This window comes from Oncorhynchus kisutch, linkage group LG12, assembly GCF_002021735.2.
Source record: "Oncorhynchus kisutch isolate 150728-3 linkage group LG12, Okis_V2, whole genome shotgun sequence".
In the NCBI taxonomy this organism is placed as follows: Eukaryota; Metazoa; Chordata; class Actinopteri; order Salmoniformes; family Salmonidae; genus Oncorhynchus; species Oncorhynchus kisutch.
In genome coordinates, this window is record NC_034185.2 from 43970658 (window position 1) to 43996137 (window position 25480).

General features: G+C 41.1%; 1 protein-coding gene across 2 annotated transcripts in view; it reads right to left on the reverse strand.

The window, feature by feature from the left end:
* cfap97 (cilia and flagella associated protein 97) overlaps positions 1-13521 on the reverse strand; it is a 40160-nt gene extending 26639 nt beyond the window's left edge. The window contains exons 1-6 of one of the 2 annotated variants that reach the window (XM_020497027.2): positions 13208-13521; positions 12861-12983; positions 12251-12321; positions 5716-6069; positions 4638-4816; positions 1843-2011 (exon numbers count right to left, since the gene is read on the reverse strand). In XM_020497027.2, the coding sequence (XP_020352616.1) occupies positions 1843-2011; positions 4638-4816; positions 5716-6036 (669 nt within the window). In that variant the 5' untranslated portion in view covers positions 6037-6069; positions 12251-12321; positions 12861-12983; positions 13208-13521. Of the gene's footprint in view, positions 1-1842; positions 2012-4637; positions 4817-5715; positions 6070-6946; positions 7228-12250; positions 12322-12860; positions 12984-13207 lie in introns of those variants that run through there. The other variant, XM_020497026.2, reaches the window with a different exon arrangement.
* Positions 13522-25480: the final 11959 nt, after the last annotated feature.

The window sequence follows — 25480 nt, forward strand, 5'->3', positions numbered from 1 at the left end:
CTCCAAGTCAATCACACTTCTGTGAAATCAAACTGTCCACTTAGGAAGCAACACTGATTGACAATAAATTTCACATGCTGTTGTGCAAATGGAATAGACAACAGGTGGAAATTATAGGCAATTAGCAAGACACCCCCAATAAAGAAGTGGTTCTACAGGTGGGGACCACAGACCACTTCTCAGTTCCTATGCTTCCTGGCTGATGTTTTGGTCACTTTTGAATGCTGTCGGTGCTTTCACTCTAGTGGTAGCATGAGACGGAGTCTACAACCCACACAAGTGGCTCAGGTAGTGCAGCTCATCCAGGATGGCACATCAATGCGAGCTGTGGCAAGAAGATTTGCTGTGTCTGTCAGCGTAGTGTCAAGAGCATGGAGGCGCTACCAGGAGACAGGCCAGTACACCAGGAGACGTGGAGGAGGCCGTAGGAGGGCAACAACCCAGCAGCAGGACCGCTACCTCCACCTTTGTGCAAGGAGGAGCAGGAGGAGCACTGCAAAATGACCTCCAGCAGGCCACAAATGTGCAGATGTCTGCTCAAACGGTCAGAAACAGACTCCATGAGGGTGGTATGAGGGCCCGACGTACACAGGTGGAGGTTGTGCTTACAGCCTAACACTGTGTAGGACGTTTTTCATATGCCAGAGAACACCAAGATTGGCAAATTCGCCACTGGCGCCCTGCGCTCTTCACAGATGAAAGCAGGTTCACACTGAGCACATGTGACAGACGTGACAGTCTGGAGACGCCGTGGAGAACGTTCTACTACCTGCAACATCCTCCAGCATGACCGGTTTGGCGGTGGGTCAGTCATGGTGTGGGGTGGCATTTCTTTGGGGGGACGCACAGCCCTCCATGTGCTCGCCAGAGGTAGCCTGACTGCCATTAGGTACCGAGATGAGATCCTCAGACCCCTTGTAAGACCATATGCTGGTGCGGTTGGCCCTGGGTTCCTCCTAATCTAATGCAAGACAATCCTAGACCTCATGTGGCTGGAGTGTGTCAGCAGTTCCTGCAAGAGGAAGGCATGGACTGGCCCGCCCGTTCCCCCGACCTGAATCCAATTGAGCACATCTGGGACATCATGTCTCGCTCCATCCACCAACGCCACGTTGCACCAGACTGTCCAGGAGTTGGCGGATGCTTTAGTCCAGGTCTGGGAGGAGATCCCTCAGGAGACCATCCGCCACCTCATCAGGAGCATGCCCAGGCTTTGTAGGGAGGTCATACAGGCACGTGGAGGCCACACACACTACTGATCCTAATTTTGACTTGTTTTAAGAACATTACATCAAAGTTGGATCAGCCTGTAGTGTGGTTTTCCACTTTCATTTTGAGTGTGACTCCAAATCCAGACCTCTATGGGTTGATACATTTCATTTCCATTGACAATTTTTGTGTGATTTTGTTGTCAGCACATTCAACTATGGAAAGAAAAAAGTATTTAATAAGAATATTTAATTCATTCAGATCTAGGATGTGTTATTTTAGTGCTCCCTTTATTTTTTGGAGCCGTGTAGAAGACCCCCTTACCGTCCTCATCTTCATTAGTGCAAACCGTAGCAAAACATTTTGCTATAAAAATGAGTGTTTCTTATTAGGTCCCTCCCCATTTCAGCCCGTTTGGTTCATGGTGAATTCAACCCAGGTGTTTCACTACTGAGCTGGGACAAATAGCTAGACCCTATGCGAATACTCTTAAAATGCATCCTTCTTTCCTCCCTTCCTCGAAGTAACCATTGGGTATGCGTACGAAGCCGAGCAGTAGAGCAGCTCTCTCCAGGAGCAGGATTGAGAATGACTAGCCTCAGCCAGTTAGACAAGAACAAGTTGTAATCCTACCATGTCCAAAGAGTGAGAGGGCTCGGAGGAGCAGCTCTCCCCACTGCTGTAGCTCTCATCCGTCTCCGACTCGGATGAAGTGGAAGATGGGGACAAACTCCTGTGGCGGAGCTTCCTGACAGGCTTCTTGGGAATGACGTGTTGTGTCCCATTAGGTCCGGGTATCAACCTTGGGTTAACAAAATATAAGGTCATGAAACAAAGGCTTACCCATCCAACTGAATGACATGGCACAGTCTAGATAAGAACACAACCTGGTGAATAGAGGACGCAAATGCTTTGCCTGCATATAGGAACACTATACTGTTGATTTGATGTCTGTAATGCACAGGTGTCAAAATCATTGCACGGATGGCAAGTGTCTGCAGGTTTTCACTCCTCACTTGTACATGATTGATCAATTAACCCTATCAGTCCTGAGACCCCATCTAAAATTGGCTTTCCATTTATCCAACTTTCATATACAGTGGGGCAAAAAAGTATTTAGTCAGCCACCAATTGTGCAAGTTCTCCCACTTCAAAAGATGAGAGAGGCCTGTAATTTTCATCATAGGTACACTTCAACTATGACAGACAAAATGAGAAAGAAAATCCTGAAAATCACATTGTAGGATTTTTTATGAATTTATTTGCAAATTATGGTGGAAAATAAGTATTTGGTCACCTACAAACAAGCAAGATTTCTGGCTCTCACAGACCTGTAACTTCTTCTTTAAGAGGCTCCTCTGTCCTCCACTCGTTACCTGTATTAATGGCACCTGTTTGAACTTGTTATCAGTATAAAAGACACCTGTCCACAACCTCAAACAGTCACACTCCAAACTCCACTATGGCCAAGACCAAAGAGCTGTCAAAGGACACCAGAAACAAAATTGTAGACCTGCACCAGGCTGGGAAGACTGAATCTGCAATAGGTAAGCAGCTTGGTTTGAAGAAATCAACTGTGGGAGCAATTATTAGGAAATAAGTGAGCAAAAATCCCAGAACCACACGGGGGACCTAGTGAATGACCTGCAGAGAGCTGGGACCAAAGTAACAAAGCCTACCATCAGTAACACACTACGCTGCCAGGGACTCAAATCCTGCAGTGCCGGACGTGTCCCCCTGCTTAAGCCAGTACATATCCAGGCCCGTCTGAAGTTTGCTAGAGAGCATTTGGATGATCCAGAAGAAGATTGGGAGAATGTCATATGGTCAGATGAAACCAAAATAGAAATTTTGGGTAAAAACTCAACTCATCGTGTTTGGAGGACAAAGAATGCTGAGTTGCATCCAAAGAACACCATACCTACTGTGAAGCATGGGGTGGAAACATCATGCTTTGGGGCTGTTTTTCTGCAAAGGGACCAGGACGACTGATCCGTGTAAAGGAAAGAATAAATGGGGCCATGTATCGTGAGATTTTGAGTGAAAACCTCCTTCCATCAGCAAGGGCATTGAAGATGAAACGTGGCTGGGTCTTTCAGCATGACAATGATCCCAAACACACCGCCCGGGCAACTAAGGAGTAGCTCCATAAGAAGCATCTCAAGGTCCTGGAGTGGCCTTGCCAGTCTCCAGACCTGAACCCAATAGAAAATCTTTGGAGGGAGCTGAAAGTCCATATTGCCCAGGGACAGCCCCGAAACCTGAAGGATCTGGAGAAGGTCTGTATGGAGGAGTGGGCCAAAATCCCTGCTGCAGTGTGTGCAAACCTGGTCAAGAACTACAGGAAACATATGATCTCTGTAATTGCAAACAAAGGTTTCTGTACCAAATATTAAGTTATGCTTTTCTGATGTATCAAATACTTATGTCATGCAATAAAATGCAAATTAATTACTTAAAAATCATACAATGTGATTTTCTGCATTTTTGTTTTAGATTCCGTCTCTCACAGTTGAAGTGTAGCTATGATAAAAATTACAGACCTCTACATGCTTTGTAAATAGGAAAACCTGTATCAAATACTTGTTCTCCCCACTGTATGTGACCTTTTTACAGTATTATACACACTATGTCCTGGGATTTCCTATGATCTTCTATGTAGAAGAACCCCTTACCTAACAACTCATGTAGCTTGTGAACATCATAAAACAAAACATGTTACATGTGCATGTTTGTGAGTCTCAGAGTAGATATCTTTTAATAGTTTGTAGCTCAAACAATTAGGACTCTACAGATGTTTTTGTAAGACCCAGCCCGGGCTCCTTGAGGATCCACCCATGTCTCACAAACACTGCTCTAGCTCAGCCCCCGTTAATCACAGACTAATGAGCAAGGCAGTTAACCCCCAACAACAACTGCTCGCCGATGATGTGGACGTCAACTAAGGCAGCCACCCGCACCTCTCTGATTCAGTATTGGTATCTACGGATGCAGACGAAATAAACACATCCAATGGTCCAACTCAGTAGTCTTTAACTCAAACAAAAATGTTTAAAAAGGGTTATAATTCCAAAATGCACCAGCATTACAGTGGGACTCATTGAGTTAAGGTCACTGATTAGTTAAGAACTACCCTCACCTGGTTGTTTAGGTCTTAATTGGACACAAATTGAAAGGAAATAACAAAAACTAGCAGACACTGCCCTCCACGAAATGAGTTTGACACTCCTGCATAATGTTACATGCTTGTTTGCTGCTATCTTGGCCAGGCCTCCTTTGGGAAAGACATTTATAATCTCAATAGCCACATAAATAATAAATACACGAAGATAAGAAATTGTATGCTGATTTAAATTTTGAGAAGGAAATATAGGATTCCTAAAAATAAATTTAAAAAATCTGGAAAAAAAATCATTAAATCTTTGAACCTTTGACCCAGTGGCCTCCCTGACTCTTCCTCGCTTTCATCTTGGCTCTGATGATAGCCATCTTCATCATCGGCGCCTTCTTCCTGCTCCTCTGCCGATGATGCCGTGCGGATGTCGCTGGAGCTCTTAGAGTGGATGCTAGATACCTCCTCTGCACCGCTGCCGTCCTTCACCTCCGACTAGACAGGTAAGTGAATATAGTTTACAACTACTACAAATATTACAATAGACCATGGTTAGACATATTTGTTTTAGGCAGCTCCCTGGTCATGGAACAGTTCTCAAGCTTTTGATGGACATGTTATTGAAATGATTATCACTAAGAACATGAATGATGAGGATTGCATTTGATTTGATACTGTTTGTTTTAAATCTGTACTGTATTGTATAAAAACAATTGGAATTCTAATGGACATTTTTAAGATTAAATCATATCTTTTTTTCAAATAATTATGCTTCCTTGACATTGATTTTGATTAGGCCTCAATTCCAATGTACCCCATGCCTGGGCAGTTTATATTGAGTGGCATAATGCCACCTTGTGGCGTAATGTAGAATGATGAAGCCACAGACTTTTTTTTACAATTTTATTAAACTAGGCAAGTCAGTTAAGAACAAGTTCTTATTTACAATAACGGCCTATCTCGGCCAAACCCTAAACCGGATGACGCTGGGCCAAATGTGCACAGACCTATGGGACTCCCAATCACGGCTGGTTGTGATACAGCCTGGAATCGAACCAGGGTCTGTAGTAACGCCTTTAGCACTGAGATGCAGTGCCTTAGACCGCTGCGCCCCTCAGGAGCCCCGCAACTTGTCTAGTACAAGTTATTACTCCTGCATACTGTTATGCCTGCATGTGCACTGTAAATCGGTTACAGATAGGGTGCATTCTGATTTTATAATAAAAGCACTTGTTGCCCTTTCCTTGTGACTTTACCTTGACCTGGGTAAAGGGGTTGGGAAAAGTCACAAGGGAAAGGGTAAAAGATGACAGTGGTTATTTTCATCAGACAATCCTTGTTCATGCCTTTGTTACAGAACATTCACCAAATAGCCTCACCATTAGCATGCCTACCTCTGATTTATTGGACGATATGCTAGAAGACCTGCTCCTCCTGTCTTCGGCCTCAAAGCCATGACCCTTCTCCTCTGTCCTCGGTTGAAATATTACTCCTGCAGGACTAGGGTCCCTAGTACCACCACCGGACCTCTCTGTACCACTACGCCGCTCTGTCTGTGGAGCCTCCGGCTGGATGTCTGGCTCCTTTCTAGCCTCAGAGCTTATTTCACTCTTTCTTTCACTCTTCCCTTGCTCTTTGCTGATGCTGTCACAATCAGCGTCGCTGTCGAAAAACGAGTGATCCACCTCGCCCTCCAGTTCTTTGGGGCTGTACATAACAGTTGTCTCCTTCAGCACTCTGGTCGAGAACTGGAGAGAGATAAGGGGACATTTTTATTTTATTTATATTCGATACTCTCAGCTGGTTAATACTTCATTTAAATTCGAAACGGTAGCCTATAGGTGACCCTCCAATCATCAATGATTGACATATTTAATCAAACCAGCATTAGCAATGTTTAGGCTATATGCATTGTATTTGTTGATAAACTGCCTCGCACACACAATCTAGCTACCTACATAATGTCAGCTACAGTAGCTAGCTAACTGTGAGGGAAGTCTAAAAAGCACATTTACAGTACCTAATGCCAAAGGCATTTAGCTATTTTATTTGACCACAGGACAATGCATATAGCACTTAATTGCAGGTTTTATTGATCAACGTAAAACATCCACATTTCTAATAGAAGAGCTAGCTAACTCTAGTAAAACAGTTAATAGGTGTACGTTAGCGTTAGCACGGTGTGGAAGTTCCTTGATATCACTGACGTTAACGTTAGCTAGTTACTGTTAAGCTAGCTAGTAGTTAACGTTACCTAGCTAGTAGAAAGACTGACACATTTACAGTCAGTACCCAAAGTAACGTTACCCAGGGCATTCTGCATTCAGTGATTTATTTGTCTACAGGACACTGCATATAACGCTTCAGTGTAGCCTTGATTGATGGGAAAGCTAGTAACGTTAGCTAGCTCAAGTAAAACATCCACATCTCAAATGGAAGTTAGCTAGCTAGCATAAAGACAGACAGTTAACTTTACTATAACGTTATCAAGTCAGTATCCTACAAAAGACCGCATCAAGGCAGCTGATCCTATCAAGAAAGCTCTGCTAACGTCAGCCTAACCTAGCTAGCTAACGTTAGCTAGCTACAATAAAGCACACTATATGTTTTTTTTTACGATCTTACCTGGCATGCACGCTAAGTGTATGACTCAAGACAAATCAGTTGGTTAATTAGCTAGCTTTGTTCTTTTTGTCTATGCCGTTATAACCAAGCAGTCTCCATGTAACGTTACTTTAAATGGCATATTGAAAGTAGTTTGCTAACGTTACATGAAACGAAGCTAGACTAAATATGTGTGGGTTGGATAGCTAATGTAACTAAGCAACGTCTTCTTCTTTTTGGTGTGGCTTTCCGGAAGACTAAACCCTGTGGACAGGGTTGCCAGGTTACCTTATTTCTAGCCCAATGACCCTCAAACCACCCCAAGGCCTGAAAACTATCGTTTTTGCGCAGCAAGAGAGTACTTGACACATGAAATCCAATAAACTGTTTTTCCATAAATTAATCGAACAAATTAAAATGGATTATCTTCTAAGTAACTTGTAATGACGTTACGATCAGGTTTCCATCAAAATAATAAGTATTGCGAGTTCGCTAAAGTAATAAATGAGTTTGAATATGTTGCAAGAGAAAAGATCATTCAGTCCAGATCATTTTCTATCAATGGGTGTCGATTTAACTGTATACTTTTGGCATAAAATTGACAGGAGAGTTAGAGTGATGAAAGTTAGACAGAGGATATCGAAATCTCTACCCAAGAAACACTTGGAAGAACTTTAAAAAACGAATGGTATGCAATTTTTCTGGCAATGGTGCCTTAATAATAAGTGCCAAATGTTAAGACTACATACAACCCGTTATAAATGGCCTATCTGCTAGATTGGCTTGTCATTTCTATAGGCATAGGCTACTGACACAAATCTTGGTTTATGATTGCAATTCAGTTTGCCATTGGTTTGCTTAGCTAAATGCAGGTAGCCTATAGCCCCTGATAGGCCTACATCTAATTTCAGATAGCCTACAGTAGCCTAGGCAAGATGTAAACTGAACGATTTAGCAATTTGCTTAGTTGAAATTGACATTCTAATTTATTCAACATGAATAGTGAGGCGATTTAGAGGTAAAAATTGCTTGTATTGTCCAATAACCTGCTGGAATAAGCTTTTGGGGATGGGGTCTTAATTTAAATCACTAAACAAATATTAACACTATGGATATGAACTGAATATGCTTGACAACATCAGCCGGTGTTTTATCTGTAGCCTAATCTGACTGACTGTTACTGTCAATCTAATGCATTCTAACAACAGCTGACAATTGCGAGAGCTGTGACCAATGCTCCCTACAATTTTGGGGGGCACTGAGCAAATTTTAGGTCTTGTGAGCAGAAACTTGAACATTGTGAGAATTTACAGTGAACACTGAGGCTGTACCCTTACAGTTTTAGACAGTAGCCAATAGGCTATTGTGGCTATCTGAGCATAATGTAGGCCTACCAACAAAACCTATGGAGCAAATCCCATAACATTTTCACATGGAAAAAGCTTTTGATTTCTATGATATAGCCTATATGTGGTGTTCAGCGCAGGCCTACATTGCATGAGACTTTAAAAAATGTTTTTACATTATGAAGGGCTTGATATTAATACTTTTTTACTTGGTCTGTAACATGATGTGCCAAATAGGTGACTGTAAATTGTATTGTGTTGTATGATGCAAGAAACCACTTTACAATATAAAATAGGTTATTATTACCATACAGAGAATTAGACAATGTAAATTGTTGTAATATTTGTTCTGTCTTTTGAGGATTAAACAGAAATCCTCCACCCGCTTGTTTTAAAAAATATATATTTATTTTCAAATCCCGAAAGTGAGAGGTTGTAATCTGAATAAAGGGAAAAAGGCCCTTCTTGAACACGGGCTGACATTCTTACTAATCTGCTAGCGAAACAGTTTGGATTTGAGTATATCTTTTGTATGATTTAAGCCTTTAGTGAGAGGTCTAATGCTTTAATATTCAGTCATTTCTGCCCTCCGAATACATATTCATTAGATAAATAGGCCTGTTTAATTTTGTCTGGCTTGCCATTCCAAGGCTCTGAAAAGCATCCAATTATTTCTGGTCCCATGCCGACGCTGGGTCGCGGATACGAAAGGTTCAGGAGGCCCTTAGCACTTCATATCTGGTTTAAAGACTACTGCCATTCTGTTGGCATACCTTTTATAGATAACTTTGACACCTTTTGGAAACAGAAGATGTTCTACAGGCATGACGAAGTCCATCCAAATCATCTTGACTCCTGGACTCTTTCCACACATTTCAAGGCTTCGTTGAGAGAATGACTTATCAATGAACCAAGCCCTGCTCAGATAATCCCTACTTGTATCGCTGAGTTGTCGTAGTGCTGCAGAAAATGTACATAGTCCCAGAAGCATTGTAAGTCATAATGTAAGTAAATTAATTTATGTCCCTCTAAGTCCCTTGAATGCCTCTATTGATCCTATATCAATTGCATGCAGTAAGTATGTGTCTATGAACCAGAGTTATATTGTTAGCACTGAGGTGGTGTGCCCTCGTAGGAAGTTGGCTGGATGCAGCTCACCCTCCACTATCAGCTCAAACATAAATATCACTGCCTGTTTGGCCCCGTCATCGGACGGGGTCACAGTGTCTCCCGACCCCTCCTGTCTCAGCCTCCAGTATTTATGCTGCAATAGTTTGTGTTGGGGGGCTAGGGTCAGTCTGTTATATCTTGAGTATTTATCCTGTCTTATCCAGTGTCCTGTGTGAATTTAAGTATGCTCTCTTTAATTCTCTCTCTCTTTCTTTCTTTCTTTCTTTCTTTCTCTCTTTCTTTCTTTCTCTTGGAGGACCATGCCTCAGGACTACCTGGCCGTGCTGCTGCTCCAGTTTCAACTGTTCTGCCTGCGGCTATGGAACCCTGACCTGTTCACTGGACGTGCTACCTGTCCCAGACCTGCTGTTTTCAACTCTCTAGAGACAGCAGGAGCGGTAAAGATACTCTGAATGATCGGCTATGAAAAGTCAACTGACATTTACTCCTGAGGTGCTGACCTGTTACACCTTCTACAACCACTGTGATTATTACACTACAAAAATTTAAATCTAAGTAAGATTAAATATCTTAAATCAAGGCAATATATGCTTGTTTTTCTTCTTATCAGACAGTTTTTATGTTGGAGCATTTCACTTGTTTCAAGATTTTTTGTCCTTAATTATCTTAATAAGATAACTTGTTACTGAGATTGTTATTACTGGTTCTGAGTAACTTAGTGCTCGAAACTAGAACAGATAACCAAATGGAATTCACTGTTTTAATGTCAATCTTACACACAGCACAGCAATCATGTAGACAAAATACAGTACAGAAAAAAGACAGTACACTTTTCATATCTGGGGAACACACTTTGAGTCATTTGAACAATTCTATTACATCCCCAAGATGGTATTTGACTTGTACATAAGTTTGGATCTTGTTGCTAATTGTGTAAGAGGTTAAATAAACCAGCTTTTTAGCATCCACTAACTCAGTGGCCTGTGCAAGGTGTGGGACCTCAACTTGATAAACCATGATGTTTCTATCAAAGCATATAGTTTGAAATGGTTGATATTCCAAACAATAAAGCCTAGAATCAACAAGAAATATGTTTTTGACCAGTCCAAATCCTGGCATACTTTGGCAAAGATCATGGACTTCTGAGTTATGTATTTATTAGAATTTATTACAAGCCATTTGACTGATACAGCATGGTTTACTTCATTGAAACCTAGGAAGTCCCTCAATTTTCTACGTAAATATTGTTTATTTCTTTAACCTCTGATACAGGTCCCATCTCACTTTCATTTGAAAAAAATGGGTGCATTGGAACTGTCAACATTTTGGCAGCTTTCATATATTTGGTTCTGATTGATCAAAGACTTGCAAATATTTTTTATATTGAGCTTGGAAGCCCATTGTTTAAAGAAACCATGTTAAGACTCAAACCGCATACACATATGTCTAACCATTGACCCCAATAACTTTATCTGTGATGGCAAATGTATCATAATGCTGTTTAGGTGTAACATTGCAGTCTGGAAAAAGCTCCTTCAACCTAGACATAGTCACAATGGAAAGAACAGGTGCAAATACTATCTGTACAATCTCTATTAGCTCAATTATCAGTTGTGTGTATATATGCATTGACTTCCAAACTCTCCAAAACAAATGGCAATATCCTTAGCAGGACAAGCATTTGCACAGATTACTGTTTTAGTTTACCATCACTTGACGTTAATGTACTAACAGAAATTGGGAATGGCCGATCTCTAACATCTAGAGGGGAATAAGGGAAACCAAGAATAACAGAATTCACTGTGTCCAGATCAAGTTGTCCTGACAAGACAAGATGATTCAAAACACATTTGACTTCCAATGGGGCTATGCCCTCCAGAATGACATGCATAATGTATTGCGGAGTTTGTTGTATGATATCAAAGGCTGGGAATTCAACTAACTTGCTCCTTCTATTGATCCCATATGTTGTTCTCAGGCTGTTGCGAAGCAAGTCCGTCTGTGCCTTTTCTATTTCATCACACTGTCTGACATGCTTTTCCAATGCCCTTTTAGTATATGCATCCTCATTGAAGTGTGACTGCATGTAGTCAAAAGAACACTCACAGTGTCTGCACTTACTGTAGGCAAAGCCCACACGCTCTTTGAACCCTGCTAGTTCATGTTGTGCCAGGGTGTCTCCACAGAGAGGGACCATGGCACCATATATCGTTTTCTCTCCATTAATAGTTAGCATTTTAACCCCACTGTACAATCATCCATGTCTTCCATGATTCTATTCAATATTACATCTACACCAGATTGACAGAGGTCTGCTGATCTAGCCATGGCAAGTAGCCTGATAGCAGCCAGTTTAGACCTGTATTTTGGATGTATATTTCCTATGGTGTCGTACACCATTAACAACTTGTTTTTTGATGTAAAGGATCCTAGTGGATTACAAATTTCTACTTAATCCGTGTACAGAACAATCTGCAATGCCTTTGGTTTCTCTGAAAATAAGGGATGTGATTTTAGAAGAGCACCATCAACAATGTCATTAAAAAAACTTTCCCTGCACATCTGGGGTCCCTTTTCAACCATAGACAAAATCCTTGGGTTTGATAAGAACTGTTCTAGACTTTTGACTAATGGTATATAAATGATTTTATTATCTTTGATGAAAATGTATTTTGATCCTCCACATTTGATCCTGCATATGGTTCGAGCAATTGGAATTTCCTCTGCGTCCAAACAGCTAAACTGCTTCTTAATAACACTGTCCTGTCTATATGTTGTTGCAACACCAGCAAAAGGGTCAATGAAATTGTCAAATATATCCATTGCATCTTTTTCAAGTTGACCTGACCTGCTTCCTGAGGTTGTCCAATAGTGATGATTGATACTGCTGTACCCCAGAACAATGTCATTCACGCCTTTCTGAAAATGAGAGAGAGCGAGAGAGGTGGGGAAGTCATCAGTCATGGAGGTTGGAACACACCATCATGTTTACCTATGATATTCAGATTTGCTTATGACATATTCATTAACATAAGGGATCAATAATAGTAAGGTGGACAACATAGCACTGAGGATGAACTCAACCATCACTGAACCACTACAAAATGCTCTGCATAATGTAACAAACCAAATGCTGTGCTCTGTTCAGAAAAAGCATCTTACCTGTGAGAGACCATGCTTGGCTCTGGCATTTATCACAAAAGCAGTGGCATGTGTTGTCAGATCCTTTTTTAATATATATATATATATATATATATATATATATATATATATATATATATTTTACATTGAATGTAGTATCCTGACATGTGCGGGCTGGACATTACTAGTTCATGACAAGTATAATGTTTGTGGCAGGATAAGTGGTTGCGAAGACTGACTGTGAATGCTATTAGTAAATGTAAGTACTTTAAAAATATGGTCAATTTCAGTTGATTGCCACCAACCGAGTAACTTACTTGTTGCACTGTGACAGCTCCGTGTTGGTTAATGCCCCTTTGCCCTTCATCTGAGTCAGATGTATGGAGTTGATTATTAGTGATGCTGGAGTTAGCTAGTAGCTGATCGGGTTGAATGTTGTCCTGTGTACCACACATCAAAGAAACAGATTATTATTTGAAATGGTATTTTGTTTCACCAATAGAGCTATTTATGTGTTTTGTTCCTATTTATCATTGATTATTTTCACATTAACCCAGCTTTAGCCATGAGAGTCATTATAGCTAAAATGATCGAATAGCCTATGGACAGTAGGACTTTGGTCCGTGTATCGTCCGTTCATTAAATATGCTAACTAGCTACTTACTTGTTCCGATGGTACTTTGCTTTCCTCCGATGGCTGTTCATCTGGTCGGATGCAATCAAGTAGGTGTTGAAGGTGGTTTCTCTTTACATGATGATAGAAGGAATTGTACACTCTATATTTCTCAGTGCATCCGTCAATACCACAGAGCAACCAGAAATCAGGGCTGCGACTGCAATCTATTGATATGGCTCAATAAGAGTTTCAATTCAAAAGTAATAAAAACGCACCGCCAAAGCATCTTGAACATTACTAAAAGAAAACGCAAGTAAAACGTTCCCACTGCTTTCGATGAAAAGGGCGGAAAGAACTGAAAATGATGTTGACAAGTATTTATAATACGACCAGTAATTTGATTAGAGTACAACAGCACTGGGACTTTTAACTATACATGTATCACTCCGCTTTACAGGTGTTCTAATAACCGTTAATTACATTAACGATCGTTATCTATCTTAAATTGTAACTAACTTCGCACCGCAAAGATGAACATATTTCCAAAAATAACATTTGAGTTCAATTATGAATGGTCGTCAGGAGAGGACGGTAAGTGTAGACCTATACAAAGTAGCAGTAGCAAGTTAGTGTGTAGGAAAATGTATATGTGGTGCTTGGCAACAGTCCAGTCCCAGACCAGTTGGGGAACTATGTGTCTCAGTCCAGTTGTGGAACTATGTGTGTTGACGGAGCCAAATAAATTATTAAATAAATAAACAAATCACAATCTGATGTTGCTTATTACTGTTAACTAGTAAATTGCGCTTGTAGAACTGTTGTATAAATGCAATATCACACTCGTGGTCGTGCTGTTATACTGAATATTATTATCTGCGGCCTCGTACCTATGACCGAATCACAGCTGTGCTGATATTCAGCACTCCCCCTCGTGTGATAATGCTTAACGGACGTACATACGTTCACACATTATCTAGCTACATAAGGGAGGCCTATAACAAAAATGTCAAAGACGGTCCAAATCTTTGAGTCATCTAACACCATGAATGAAGTTGGCATGGATGACACACATCCAGGCATGGAACATATATCAACCGCAGTATTAAAAGGTAATGTTCATTTGTTTATACCCGTTTATCTTTCTCCTTAGCAAGCTAACATTAGCTAACGTTCATTTGAATTGGAAAGTTGGCTAACCAAGTTAGCATGCTAATTTGAACTAGGTACTTTAACGTTGACTTTTAGCAGTTAATAACTGCACGAACGGCCATTCGTTGATGAGTTGTAAATGTGCCCTAATTACTGACACCTTCGATTATTTAGCTTTGCAGTCTTTGGCACCCTTTCTATTGACAATAGAAAATAAATAGAAAGGGCGCCAAAGACAGCGAAGCTAAATTATCGATGGTGTCAGTCATTGTCTACAATCTTAGCTAGTGTAATGAAGTGCTATTTCCTATGCAAATGACCAGCTTACTGCTATTGCATTGCTATAACTGTGACAACACATAGCAACGTATTTTCACAGTAAAACATGGAAGGGCCATACAGAATATCTCTCACACAGACCCTCACTGTAAAGACACACAGACTTGCCAAGACAGGAACGCACACACACACACACACACACACACACACACACGCAGCCCCTCCCCTTCTGGATGGGCTCCAAAGACAAAGAACTCCGTCGAGAACCAATGGGATACTGACACCAGGCTGTAGGAGACTGTCTATCATCTGCAAACAACCTACCAGAAAGCCAGGACTACTAGAATCTACCTACGTCATTTCAATCTATAAAATGAACTGTACGATTGTGACCGGGCTCTCTTTCTTTTTCCAATGGTTCGCACGAGAACTTGACGAAACGGAGCCATGCAAGTAATTGCCAGATATAATTACTCTTGAATAAACGGCCTTTACTATACCGTATCCGCCTTGTCCAGCGTCTCGACTTGGTCTCGTTTCTCATATACCTATTCATCAACAAATTGGTAGCAGAGGATGGTTTAAACCCATGAATTCGGTCCATAGAGAGTTGATGAGAGAAAAGACAAGTTGACGACTGATTCAAAGGACGGGCGACCTGTTTACTAGGAGCCATCGGGGATTCAACTCGCCTTAGGAAACTGATCTAAAGAGCTCGACAATATAAGGTAGGCAGAAACCTGTTAAATCAAAATCTGCATATTATATCATAGTCATTATCCAAATTATTGATCAGAAGTACTAAAGGCGTAGGTATGAATTCCTGTTAAATTTATGGGAAAAATTATCCGATAACAAAAGGCATTCCGTAATGATATCTGAGTGATAAATTGTCATTTCATATTCAAATAGCCTGACAGTGGTTGATATGAATCGATCAGGTGTACAGTGAGGAATTTGATGACTCTGTGATATATTGTAAATCTTATCTACATAGCCTGACACTAGATGATGTGGCGATCGTATAGGTGCACAGTGAGGATTTGATGACTCTGTGAAATGAAATGTATGAAATGTTTTGTTAATTGATCGAGACGTGTAGCCAAGACTGGGACTGGTGGAGCTGGCATCCCACCAGGAGCCTCGGTTATAGATTAAGATTGGACTAGGAGTGAAGGAATTAAACCTGATCTCTCCAGATTAATGTCACTGATTGACCGTTTCATGAGACCGAGTGATACTGACCACTGACTCTAAAATTGACCGCCGAGTCAAAAGTGGGGCGGGGTGGTGCGGCCGCCATGCTGTGTAATGAGTTGATTTTTGTCCAATTCGAGCTGTTGGTGTTGCCTAGAATTAGTTGCCAATATTATAGAAGGCAGTTGAATACATTGACACTGACCCAAAAGTAGGTGTTAGGGACACTAACATTTGGCCAGGCAGTAGAAATGTGGGTAGTTGTAGATTTTATTTTTATTTTTTATAAATACCTTAGACGCATAATTATCTCGCGAATATCCCTTTTCAATATTTTAGTACAGTCTACTCCAATAAACTATCCTAGACGCATAATTATCTCGCGAATATCCCCATCGATATTATAGTATAGTAATTCTACAAAACTCTTTGTGCACGAGGGTGAGACACAAGAGATAAGTCTGTGTGAGCACCGTGAATACATCGCTGGTTTAGACTAAGTGACGGGCTAAGTGTATGAAGATAGTTATTAAACCCAGACATAGTTAAATGACAGAAAGGCCACAACCACCATTCCCAAACTCAAATTCAACGAATATTTAGATCTGAGAATACAGGAGAGATCAGGGGGAAAACAGGAATATAAATCTATAAAGAAAGTATGGGAGGGAATTAGGCTGAAATGGACACAGGCAGGTTACATTAGTGGAGTCGCCCCGTCAAGGGAACAGCTCGTCGCTATGGAGAGAGAATTAGAGGAAGCAGTGGAACACAGTAATAACAGAGAAACAGAAATAAATAAGAGGCTTTTTTTTTTAAATAAAGGGACGAAGAATAGGAAGAGCGCGGAAGCTGAGCTAAAAATAGGAACGTGGGCAATTCAAGAGACAAAAAGGACACGCCCACACAAAAAACCTGATATGCTTGCCGGGGCCTCAGATGACGTCAGAGAAGGCAAAATCAACAACCACAAACCACTACCGCCCACCGTGACCACCCCATCAGCCCCGCCCTCTCTATACCCACCACTGCCACAGGAAGAGAAGTGCCACCTCCCTATTCACAAAATCCATTCACACACCTCCCACACAACCCGTTTAAAACCCACACCTCCCCAGCCGCCGTACAGGCCCCGGTCTTTATGGTGCAGGGAGGACAGCTAAAAGGGAACATGACTGTGGGTATTCAAGATGGCCTACTAGTCTGTGAAGAAAGGCCCGATTGCTCAAGCCCCATAGCACTACAAGGCCCAGGTGGGTCCCTGCCGAACTACACACAACCAAGGGAAGGTGGATCTCAACCGGGCCTCTTAAGGAAAGAGGGCCACGATCTTATTCAGCTCTCCTCTACTCCGAACACTGACTGGTACGGACGCAGAGATAAAGAAGATGATCAAGGGTCGTGGGTGTCACAGGGAAAATGTTCCGTCGGGGCTTCGTCAAGAGATCACCCCAGTAAAGACGAGGAAAACGAAAGTAGACCTGGACGTGATGAGGAGGAAATGGGACGGGACATCCGGAAGTCTGTAGCTCAAGCCAGAACTATGATAGACGAAGCTGAACGTGGAGGGAGCACATTCCATGTGGAAGGGGTAATGGTAGGAACAGTGACAGACCTGATCGAACCTGTCAGACAGTCCGTAAGGCTCTCAGAACTAAAAAGTAGGGGGGTCTCGTCCAGAGCAGACTGGGATCCCCAACATGGAGAGACAGGAAGGACAGGCTTCCAAGTACCAACCATGGAAAATGACATCAACACTAGGCAAGCAAAGATTAACTGCCTAAGATTTTCAATATGGGAGACAATTTAGCGTTAACGTTAGTTTAATTAGCTTGCACTATCTTTTGGTTTAGATCTACAACCAGTGGAGCTGAGTGGGTAAATCACTACTCAGGTATTCAACACATGTTTCCAAACGTAGCACTGTTGGAACCTGGCAGCCAAAGTGCAAACATCTGACACTCAAAATAGGAGGGATGTGCTTCATCCAGATCAATCAGAGCAACATGTGTCTGCTTGTATCGTTTCATTTCTGGATTCGATTTTGTTTAATGTGATTTATAACACAAACAATTTGTTGTTTGTTAGGAATCTGTGAAGAAGCAGCTTTTGAAAAGGATTCAGAATGTGACAACCCCCAAAAAGAAGCAGGGAGCGACCCCTTCAAGAAAGAGGCCACGAAGCCTTAGATTTCAGAGCAGCCAGGAGATGTCCACTGATGAGACTGATGAATCCACCTCCTCAACCCTGATCTTGGAGAGATCCCCACAATCTAGATGCAGCACCCCAGAGGTTGAACAGTTGGGTGGTAAGTACACAAATTGAAATAGTGGGTAGTGTTTCTGTATAAATGCAACTTCTACTATTCTAAATGAGGGACTAGAAACAAAAAAGACTGTTTGTTTAGTCTTCAGTGTTTTCTGTGGAATGAGAGGTTGGGGGGGGGGGGGGTAGTACCAGCGGAATCACTGGTCTTAATTTCAGTCTACATTTTTAAATGTTATTTGGTCGGGTTTTCTGGCATCAGAAACTACTGAGAGCCTACAGAACCAGGCGAGACATTATAAAACTCTACAGGAGATGTACTAAACCAAGGCCAGACCCAACCAGAAGGATGTTTCCCAGCTCCTGGACCTTGAATTCCAAGCAAGACGGGCCTACATCGACTGATGCTACTAAGGAGCAGGACAGGCCAACCAAGATACTTCAAGTGTATCCCTGCTTCAGAGAACTGGTTCATGTAAGCAAATGTATTAATTTTAAGTAGGCCTATGCTTCTTTAGCCTGTTTAACACTAGACCGAATCTCAAATGAGATACGGTGTGGGAACTGAGCAGCGTGAGAAGCCATAGCAGGGACAGGGGTAAACTACTTCATTACTTAACCATAACCTACAAAGAGTGTGAATTGTCTTTGTGGTCATATTTGTTTTTCTCTTTGTGTTTGTGTCAGTCTGCAGAAGACCCCAACACCTTACTTCAGGCAAGACCACTCTTCAGCCCTGTCGTGATTGTCTGTGAAACCAACTGCGTACTGGCCATTTGAACCGTGCCTGTGGTGACCTTCCTAAAAGAGGACATCTATGCCAGCGTGACGTATCTCATGGCGTGTTATTACGCCTTTCACATCACATATCCCAAGTGCATTGCAACACTCTTCTCTGTGCTGCAGACATAAGTCCTCTCGGACGCCATCCATGACATGACATCTTCATATAAAAAGGCTATGGCCGAGTAGAAAAAGTGAATTACTGACTAGGGTTGCACAATACAATTTTTTTATTTCCAGTCCCGATAACAGAACTGTGTATTGGCCCATCTGAGAACCGATCCGATAACCTTTAATAAATAGGCAGGGCGTTTGTTGTATATTATAAGAAGGTTTAAGCAATGTTATGTTTGTTATCTTCCCATTGGTCTTACATTTTCACCTTGACCACCAATGGCCTTTGTTGTTGTTTTTGCATATATTTACTAAACATATAGCCTTATTTCAAAATGATGGCACTAGCATTTGCTACATTTAAGCACATTTTCCGACATATTGAGAAAATTATTCTTAAATCTTTTCTTTGTATCCAGACAAATTACTTGTTTTTAGTCTGCACGCACAAGTTTTAAGATATCTGTGCGTTCTTTGATATATTTTTACTTGTTTAAAAACATTTGGCAAGTAAAAATGTCCTGTTCTGTTGGCAAATAATTTTGCTTATTTTAAGTAATATTTCCCACATTTTATAGCTTTTTTTTCTTGTTTTTGAGAGCTGACTATTTGTAGTGTATTATTTGACCCTGCTGGTCATCTATGAACATTTGAACATCTTGGCCATGTTCTGTTATAGTCTACACCCGGCACAGCCAGAAGAGGACTGGCCACCCCTCATAGCATGGTTACTCTCTAGGTTTCTTCCTAGGTTCTGGCCTTTCTAGGGAGTTTTTCCTTGCCACCGTGCTTCTACACCTGCATTGCTTGCTGTTTGGGGTTTTAGGCTGGGTTTCAGTACAGCACTTTGTGACATCAGCTGATGTAAGTAGGGCATTATAAATACATTTGATTGATTGATGTCTACTTCTGATAAGCCGCTCAGTAAAACAATCAAGCATTCCCGAATAGTGCAAATAAATTGCCCACATTAACATGTGTTGCCTAAGAAACAAGGCACATGAAATCGTTAATAACCGATGACATTCATATACTGACTATCTCTGAAACTGACTTAGATACTACCTTTGATATAGCGGTAGCAATACATGGTTATAACATCTACAGCAATGCTAACGGGGTTGGTGTTGCATATTCAGAGCAACATTCCAGTAAAGCTTAGAGAGGATCTCATGCCAAATACTGGTGAAGTAATATGGCTACAGGTTCATCTGCCTCACATAAAGCCCATTCTGGTGGGAAGCTGTTATAGACCACCAAGTGCTAACAGTCAGTACCTGGATAATATGTGTGAAGTGCTTGATAATGTATGTGATATCAACTGAGAAGAATATTTTCTGGGGAACCTAAATATTGACTGGCTTTGATCAAGCTGCCCACTCAAGGAAAAGCTTCAAACTAAAGTGACTGCAACCTAGTTCCGGTTATCAGTCGAGCTACCGGGGTATTTACAAACAGCATAGGAATGAAATCTACATCCTTGTGAAGAATATTTGATGGTCTGTGGTGTGTAATCAAGAGCAACCAATCTCTGCACTTGACACATTTGTGAAATTGTTTACTCCAGTTACTAAAATGCATGCACCCATTAAGAAAATGACTGAAAAAATGGTTAAATCCCTGTGGATTGGTTGAGAGGGATGAGGCAAAAGGAATGGAGAATAAGTCTGGCTGCATAACCAATTGGCAAACCTACTGCAAATTGAGAAATAATGTGGCTAAACAGAACAAAAAGAATAAGAAACTACTATGACACAAAAATAAATGATATCAAGAATTATAGTAAAAATGCTTTGGAGCACCTTAAATTAAATTTTAGGCAAAAAGGAAAACTCAGCTCCTATCAGGTATCAAGGTAAGACGCAAGTGCAGACTGTGAAGTAACAATGTTAATTGTAACAAGGGCAGACAAACAGGGCAAGGCAGGCAGGGGTCGGGGACAGGCAGAGTTCGGTAATCCAGAGTAGGAGCAAACGTGCAGGACGGCAGGCAGGCTCAGGGACAGGCAGAGTTCGGTAATCCAGAGGTGGAGCAAAGGTACAGGACGGTGGGCAGGTACAGGGTCAGGACAGGCAAGGGTCAGAAACCAGGAGGATGAAAAAAAGAGGCTGGGAGAAGACAGGACAAACAATGGTAAGCTTAACAAACAAGACAAACTGACACAAACAGTGTATAAATACCCAGAGGATAAGTGGGGAAGATGGGTGGAGACAAGCAGAAGGACAGCTCCAAGAGCACCTCCCAGCTGCCCACTTCACTGAGGCTGGGAAACACTCACCACCGATAAATCCACTATAACTGAGAATTTCAATAAGCATTTATCTATGGCTGGCCATGCGTTCCACCTGGCTACCCCTAACCTGATCAGCAAACCCCCCACAGCAACTCGCCCAAGCGTTCCCATTTCTCCTTCACCCAAATCCAGATAGCTGATGTTCTGAAAGCTGCAAAATCTGGACCCCTACAAATCAGCCGGGCTAGACAATCTGGACACTCTTTCTAAAAGAGTGAACCATAACCCGGCCAAAACATAGAAAAATTTACATAGAATGCCCACCCAAATCACACCCTAACCAAACCAAAATAGAGATATAAAAAGCTCTACGGTCAGGGCGTGACACCTACACTTCCAAGTATAACTGACTAAATTATGAAAGACAAGCATTATAATTTTTAAAGTGAGTGTGGAAGAGGTGAACAAATTAATATGGTCTACCAACAATGAGAAGTCACCTGGGTCTGACAACTTGAATGTAAAATTACTGAGGATGATTAGGAATGATATTTCCACTCCTATTTGCCATCTCATCAATCTTACAAAAAAGTGTGTGCCAGGAAGGAAGCAAAAGTCATTACGCTACCCAAGAATAGTAAAGCACCCTTTACTGCTGTCACGCCCTGGTCGAAGTATTTTGTGTTTATTTGGTCAGGCCAGGGTGTGGCATGGGTTTTTGTATGTGGTGTGTTGGGATTGTAGCTTAGTGGGGTGTTCTAGTTAAGTCTATGGCTGTCTGAAGTGGTTCTCAATCAGAGGCAGGTGTTTATCGTTGTCTCTGATTGGGAACCATATTTAGGCAGCCATATTCTTTGAGTGTTCGTGGGTGATTGTCCTTAGTGTCCTGATGTCCTTGTTCTGTGTTTATTTGCACCAGTATTAGGCTGTTTCGGTTTTCGTTACGTATTTAGACGTGTTGCTTCAGTTTAATAAACATGGATCGCAATCTACACGCTGCATTTTGGTCCGACTCTCTTTCACCTAAAGGAAACCGTTACAACTGCCTCAAATAGTAGAACAAATCAGTCTGTTACCAATACTTAGTAAACATTTGTAAAAAATGGTGTTTGACCAGTTACAGTGTTTTTTTAAAGTAAATAAATTAACATATTTTCAGCACGCTTATAGTGAGGGAAATTCAACATGCACACCACTTAAACAAATTACTGATTTCTGTGTGGCTTGTGACATTATCGATCATAGTATACTGCTGGAAAAACGGATATATGTTTTGGCTTTACACCACCTTCTATAATGTGGATTGAGAATTACCTGTCTAACAGAACACAGAAGTTATTCTTTAATGGTAGCCTCTCCAACATTCCAAGTAGGGCATTCCCCAGGGCAGCTGTCTAGGCCCATTACTAAAATAATGACCTGACTCTCTGAGTAAAGAATGTGTGTCTATGTATGCGGATGACTCAACACTATATATGTCAGCTACTACATTGACTGCAACACTTAACAAAGAGCTGCAGTCAGTTTCAGAATGGGTGGCAAGAAAAAAGTTATTCCTAAATATTTCAAAAACTAATAGCATTGTATATGGGACAAATCATTCACTAAACCTCAACTAAATCTTGTAATGAATAATGTGGAAATGCTTGGAGTAACCCTGTGTTGTCTACTTTTACGGTCAAGACATATTGATGCAACAGTCGCTAAGATGGGTAGAGGCCTGTCCATAATAAAGAGCCGCTCTGCCTTCTTAACAACAATATCAGGCAAGTCCTACAGGCCCTAGTTTTGTCGCACCTGAACTACTGCCCAGTCGTGTGATCAGTTTCCACCAAGAGGGACTTGGAAAAAGTACAACAACCCAGAACAGGGCAGCACAACTGGCCCTTAAATGTTCATGTAGAGCTAACATTAATAATATGCATGTCAATCTCTCATAGTTCAAAGTAGAGGAGATGTTGACTTCCTCACTACTTGGTTTTGTAAAAAGTACTGACATGTTGAATGCACTATTTTTGCTAACTTTCTATTAACATGTATTGTAGTGAGATAATTTCTTTCTTTCGGAATATGAATACAGAGTATGCCCACTTCACCATCAGACCATTTTTTTTGTAAACTACATGATAATGTAAAAGTTGTATTTTTTTGTGATCCTATGGGTAATATAGTGCACTTATCATAATTAAGTTGTAATCCAGAGAGGTTAGAACAATTATCTAGATCCCATACGAGTCTGTGGAGGGATTGAAATTGTGGATTTAAAATAAATAACTTCTATTTTGTAGTTCTTTTGTAATAACATTTAAAATAAATCGCTTTTTACTGTTTCTAGGTGTTCTGTAATAATTACTATTTACAAAATTGCTGTTCAATTGTCAACATTCTCATTGTGTTTTGTTTTGACAAAGGAATACACAAGCTAGTACACAAAGGCCAGGTGAGAATATCTTAGCAACAAAAAACATGTCTCCTCTCACAGTTTCTCAGGGGAGCGCAACTGTCATATACTCAAAGCAGAGCATCTTGCGTCTTATAAGGGAAAAAACATACCTTTTCGACACAGCTCCATAGAAGTAATTGATTAGAAGTTGAGGTCAAAAACGTGATTGGGCCAATTTTGTCTAGTGTTTCATACTCAGGGTAAATTGGGCTTTTATAACTGAGTCATTTAAAAATATGAATAAGGCTACACATTGTATAAGTAGAGTTAATTCAACAGGAATCACAATCCTCATCCATCTAACAGAAAAATGAGAGTGCTCAACTGCAAAGGCAGTAACAATGAGACTGTCCAGTAAGCAATAATCATCTTGGGATAAGCATGATGCCTTGCTGCATCTCAAAGCTACTGTTCTCCTCCTCTCCATTTGTCACACAGGGTTTTAATAATCTGGTTAGACGCAGGAATAACATGCTTAAACAAAAGGGCCCCAACCCTACATAGGGAAAAAAAACATTGGAATAACCCAAATCAACCTGTCTCTCGTCACTGTCATGTCATTTGCATGACAATAACAGGGAGGCACAGAGTGGGGGTTGGGGGGGGATTGTTTCTATGGCTACGCTACACTGTCTATAGGACAACAAAGAATTGTATGTGAAATTATCGCCTTTGATTTAGGAAAGTGAGCTCCTCTGTTCCACCACACTCTACTTCTGTGCCTTTAGATGCTTGCTGTGCCTATATACAGTACCAGTCAAAAGTTTGGACAGACCTACTCATTCAAGGGTTTTTCTTTATTTTTACTATTTTCTACATTGTAGAATAAACTATGAAATAACACATATGGAATCATGTAGTAACCAAAAAGGTGTTAAACAAATCCAAATATATTTTTTATTTTGAGATTCTTCAGTGGCCACTCTTTGCCTTGATGACAGCTTTGCACACTTGGTATTCTCTCAACCAGCTTCACGAGGAATGCTTTTCCAACAGTCTTGAAGTAGTTTGCACATATACTGAGCACTTGTTGGCTGCTTTTTCTTCACTCTGCAGTCCAACTCATCCAAAATCATCTCAATTGGGTTGAGGTTGGGTGATTATGGAAGCCAGGTCATCTGATGCAGCACTCCATGATTCTACTTCTTGGTCAAATAGCCTTTACACAGCCTGGAGGTGTGTTTTGGGTCATTGTCCTGTTGAAAAACAAATGATAGTCCCACTAAGTGCAAACCAGATGGGATGGCGTATCACTGCAGAATGCTGTGGTAGCCATGCTGGTTAAGTGTGCCTTGAATTCTAAATAAATCACAGACAATGTTACCAGCAAAGCACCCCCCCACCATCACACCTCCTCCTCCATGCTTCATGGTGGGAACCACACAAATACACGGCGGTTGAAACCAAAAATCTCATATTTGGACTCATCATACCAAAGGACAGATTTCCACCGGTCTAATGTCCATTGCTTGTGTTTCTTGTCCCAAACAAGTTATGGTGGAAATTGACAAACTCTTTTCTGCACATGTGCTGTATGAACCTTAAACCTGTACATTTCCACTGTCTGTTTCAAGGTCTTGTAAGAAGAAGCTGATATTTTTCCACTCTTTCTCTGTTCAACTTAGTCACACGGCCAAAGACAAAGAGCCTCTGAGTGACCATAGTTTTTGGTCCATCCTGTTCTTTTCGTATCTTTCAAGAGCACAGCTATGTAGAGATATGAAGATAACAGAGGCTAGCTTGAGCAGCAGCGACAATTCTATCAGCAGACAGGAGTAACTAAAACTGACATCAGTTTGTAATTGTGCGCTATGTTTCCACCATACTCTCACACACCTGATAAACTGCCCTGTAGAAA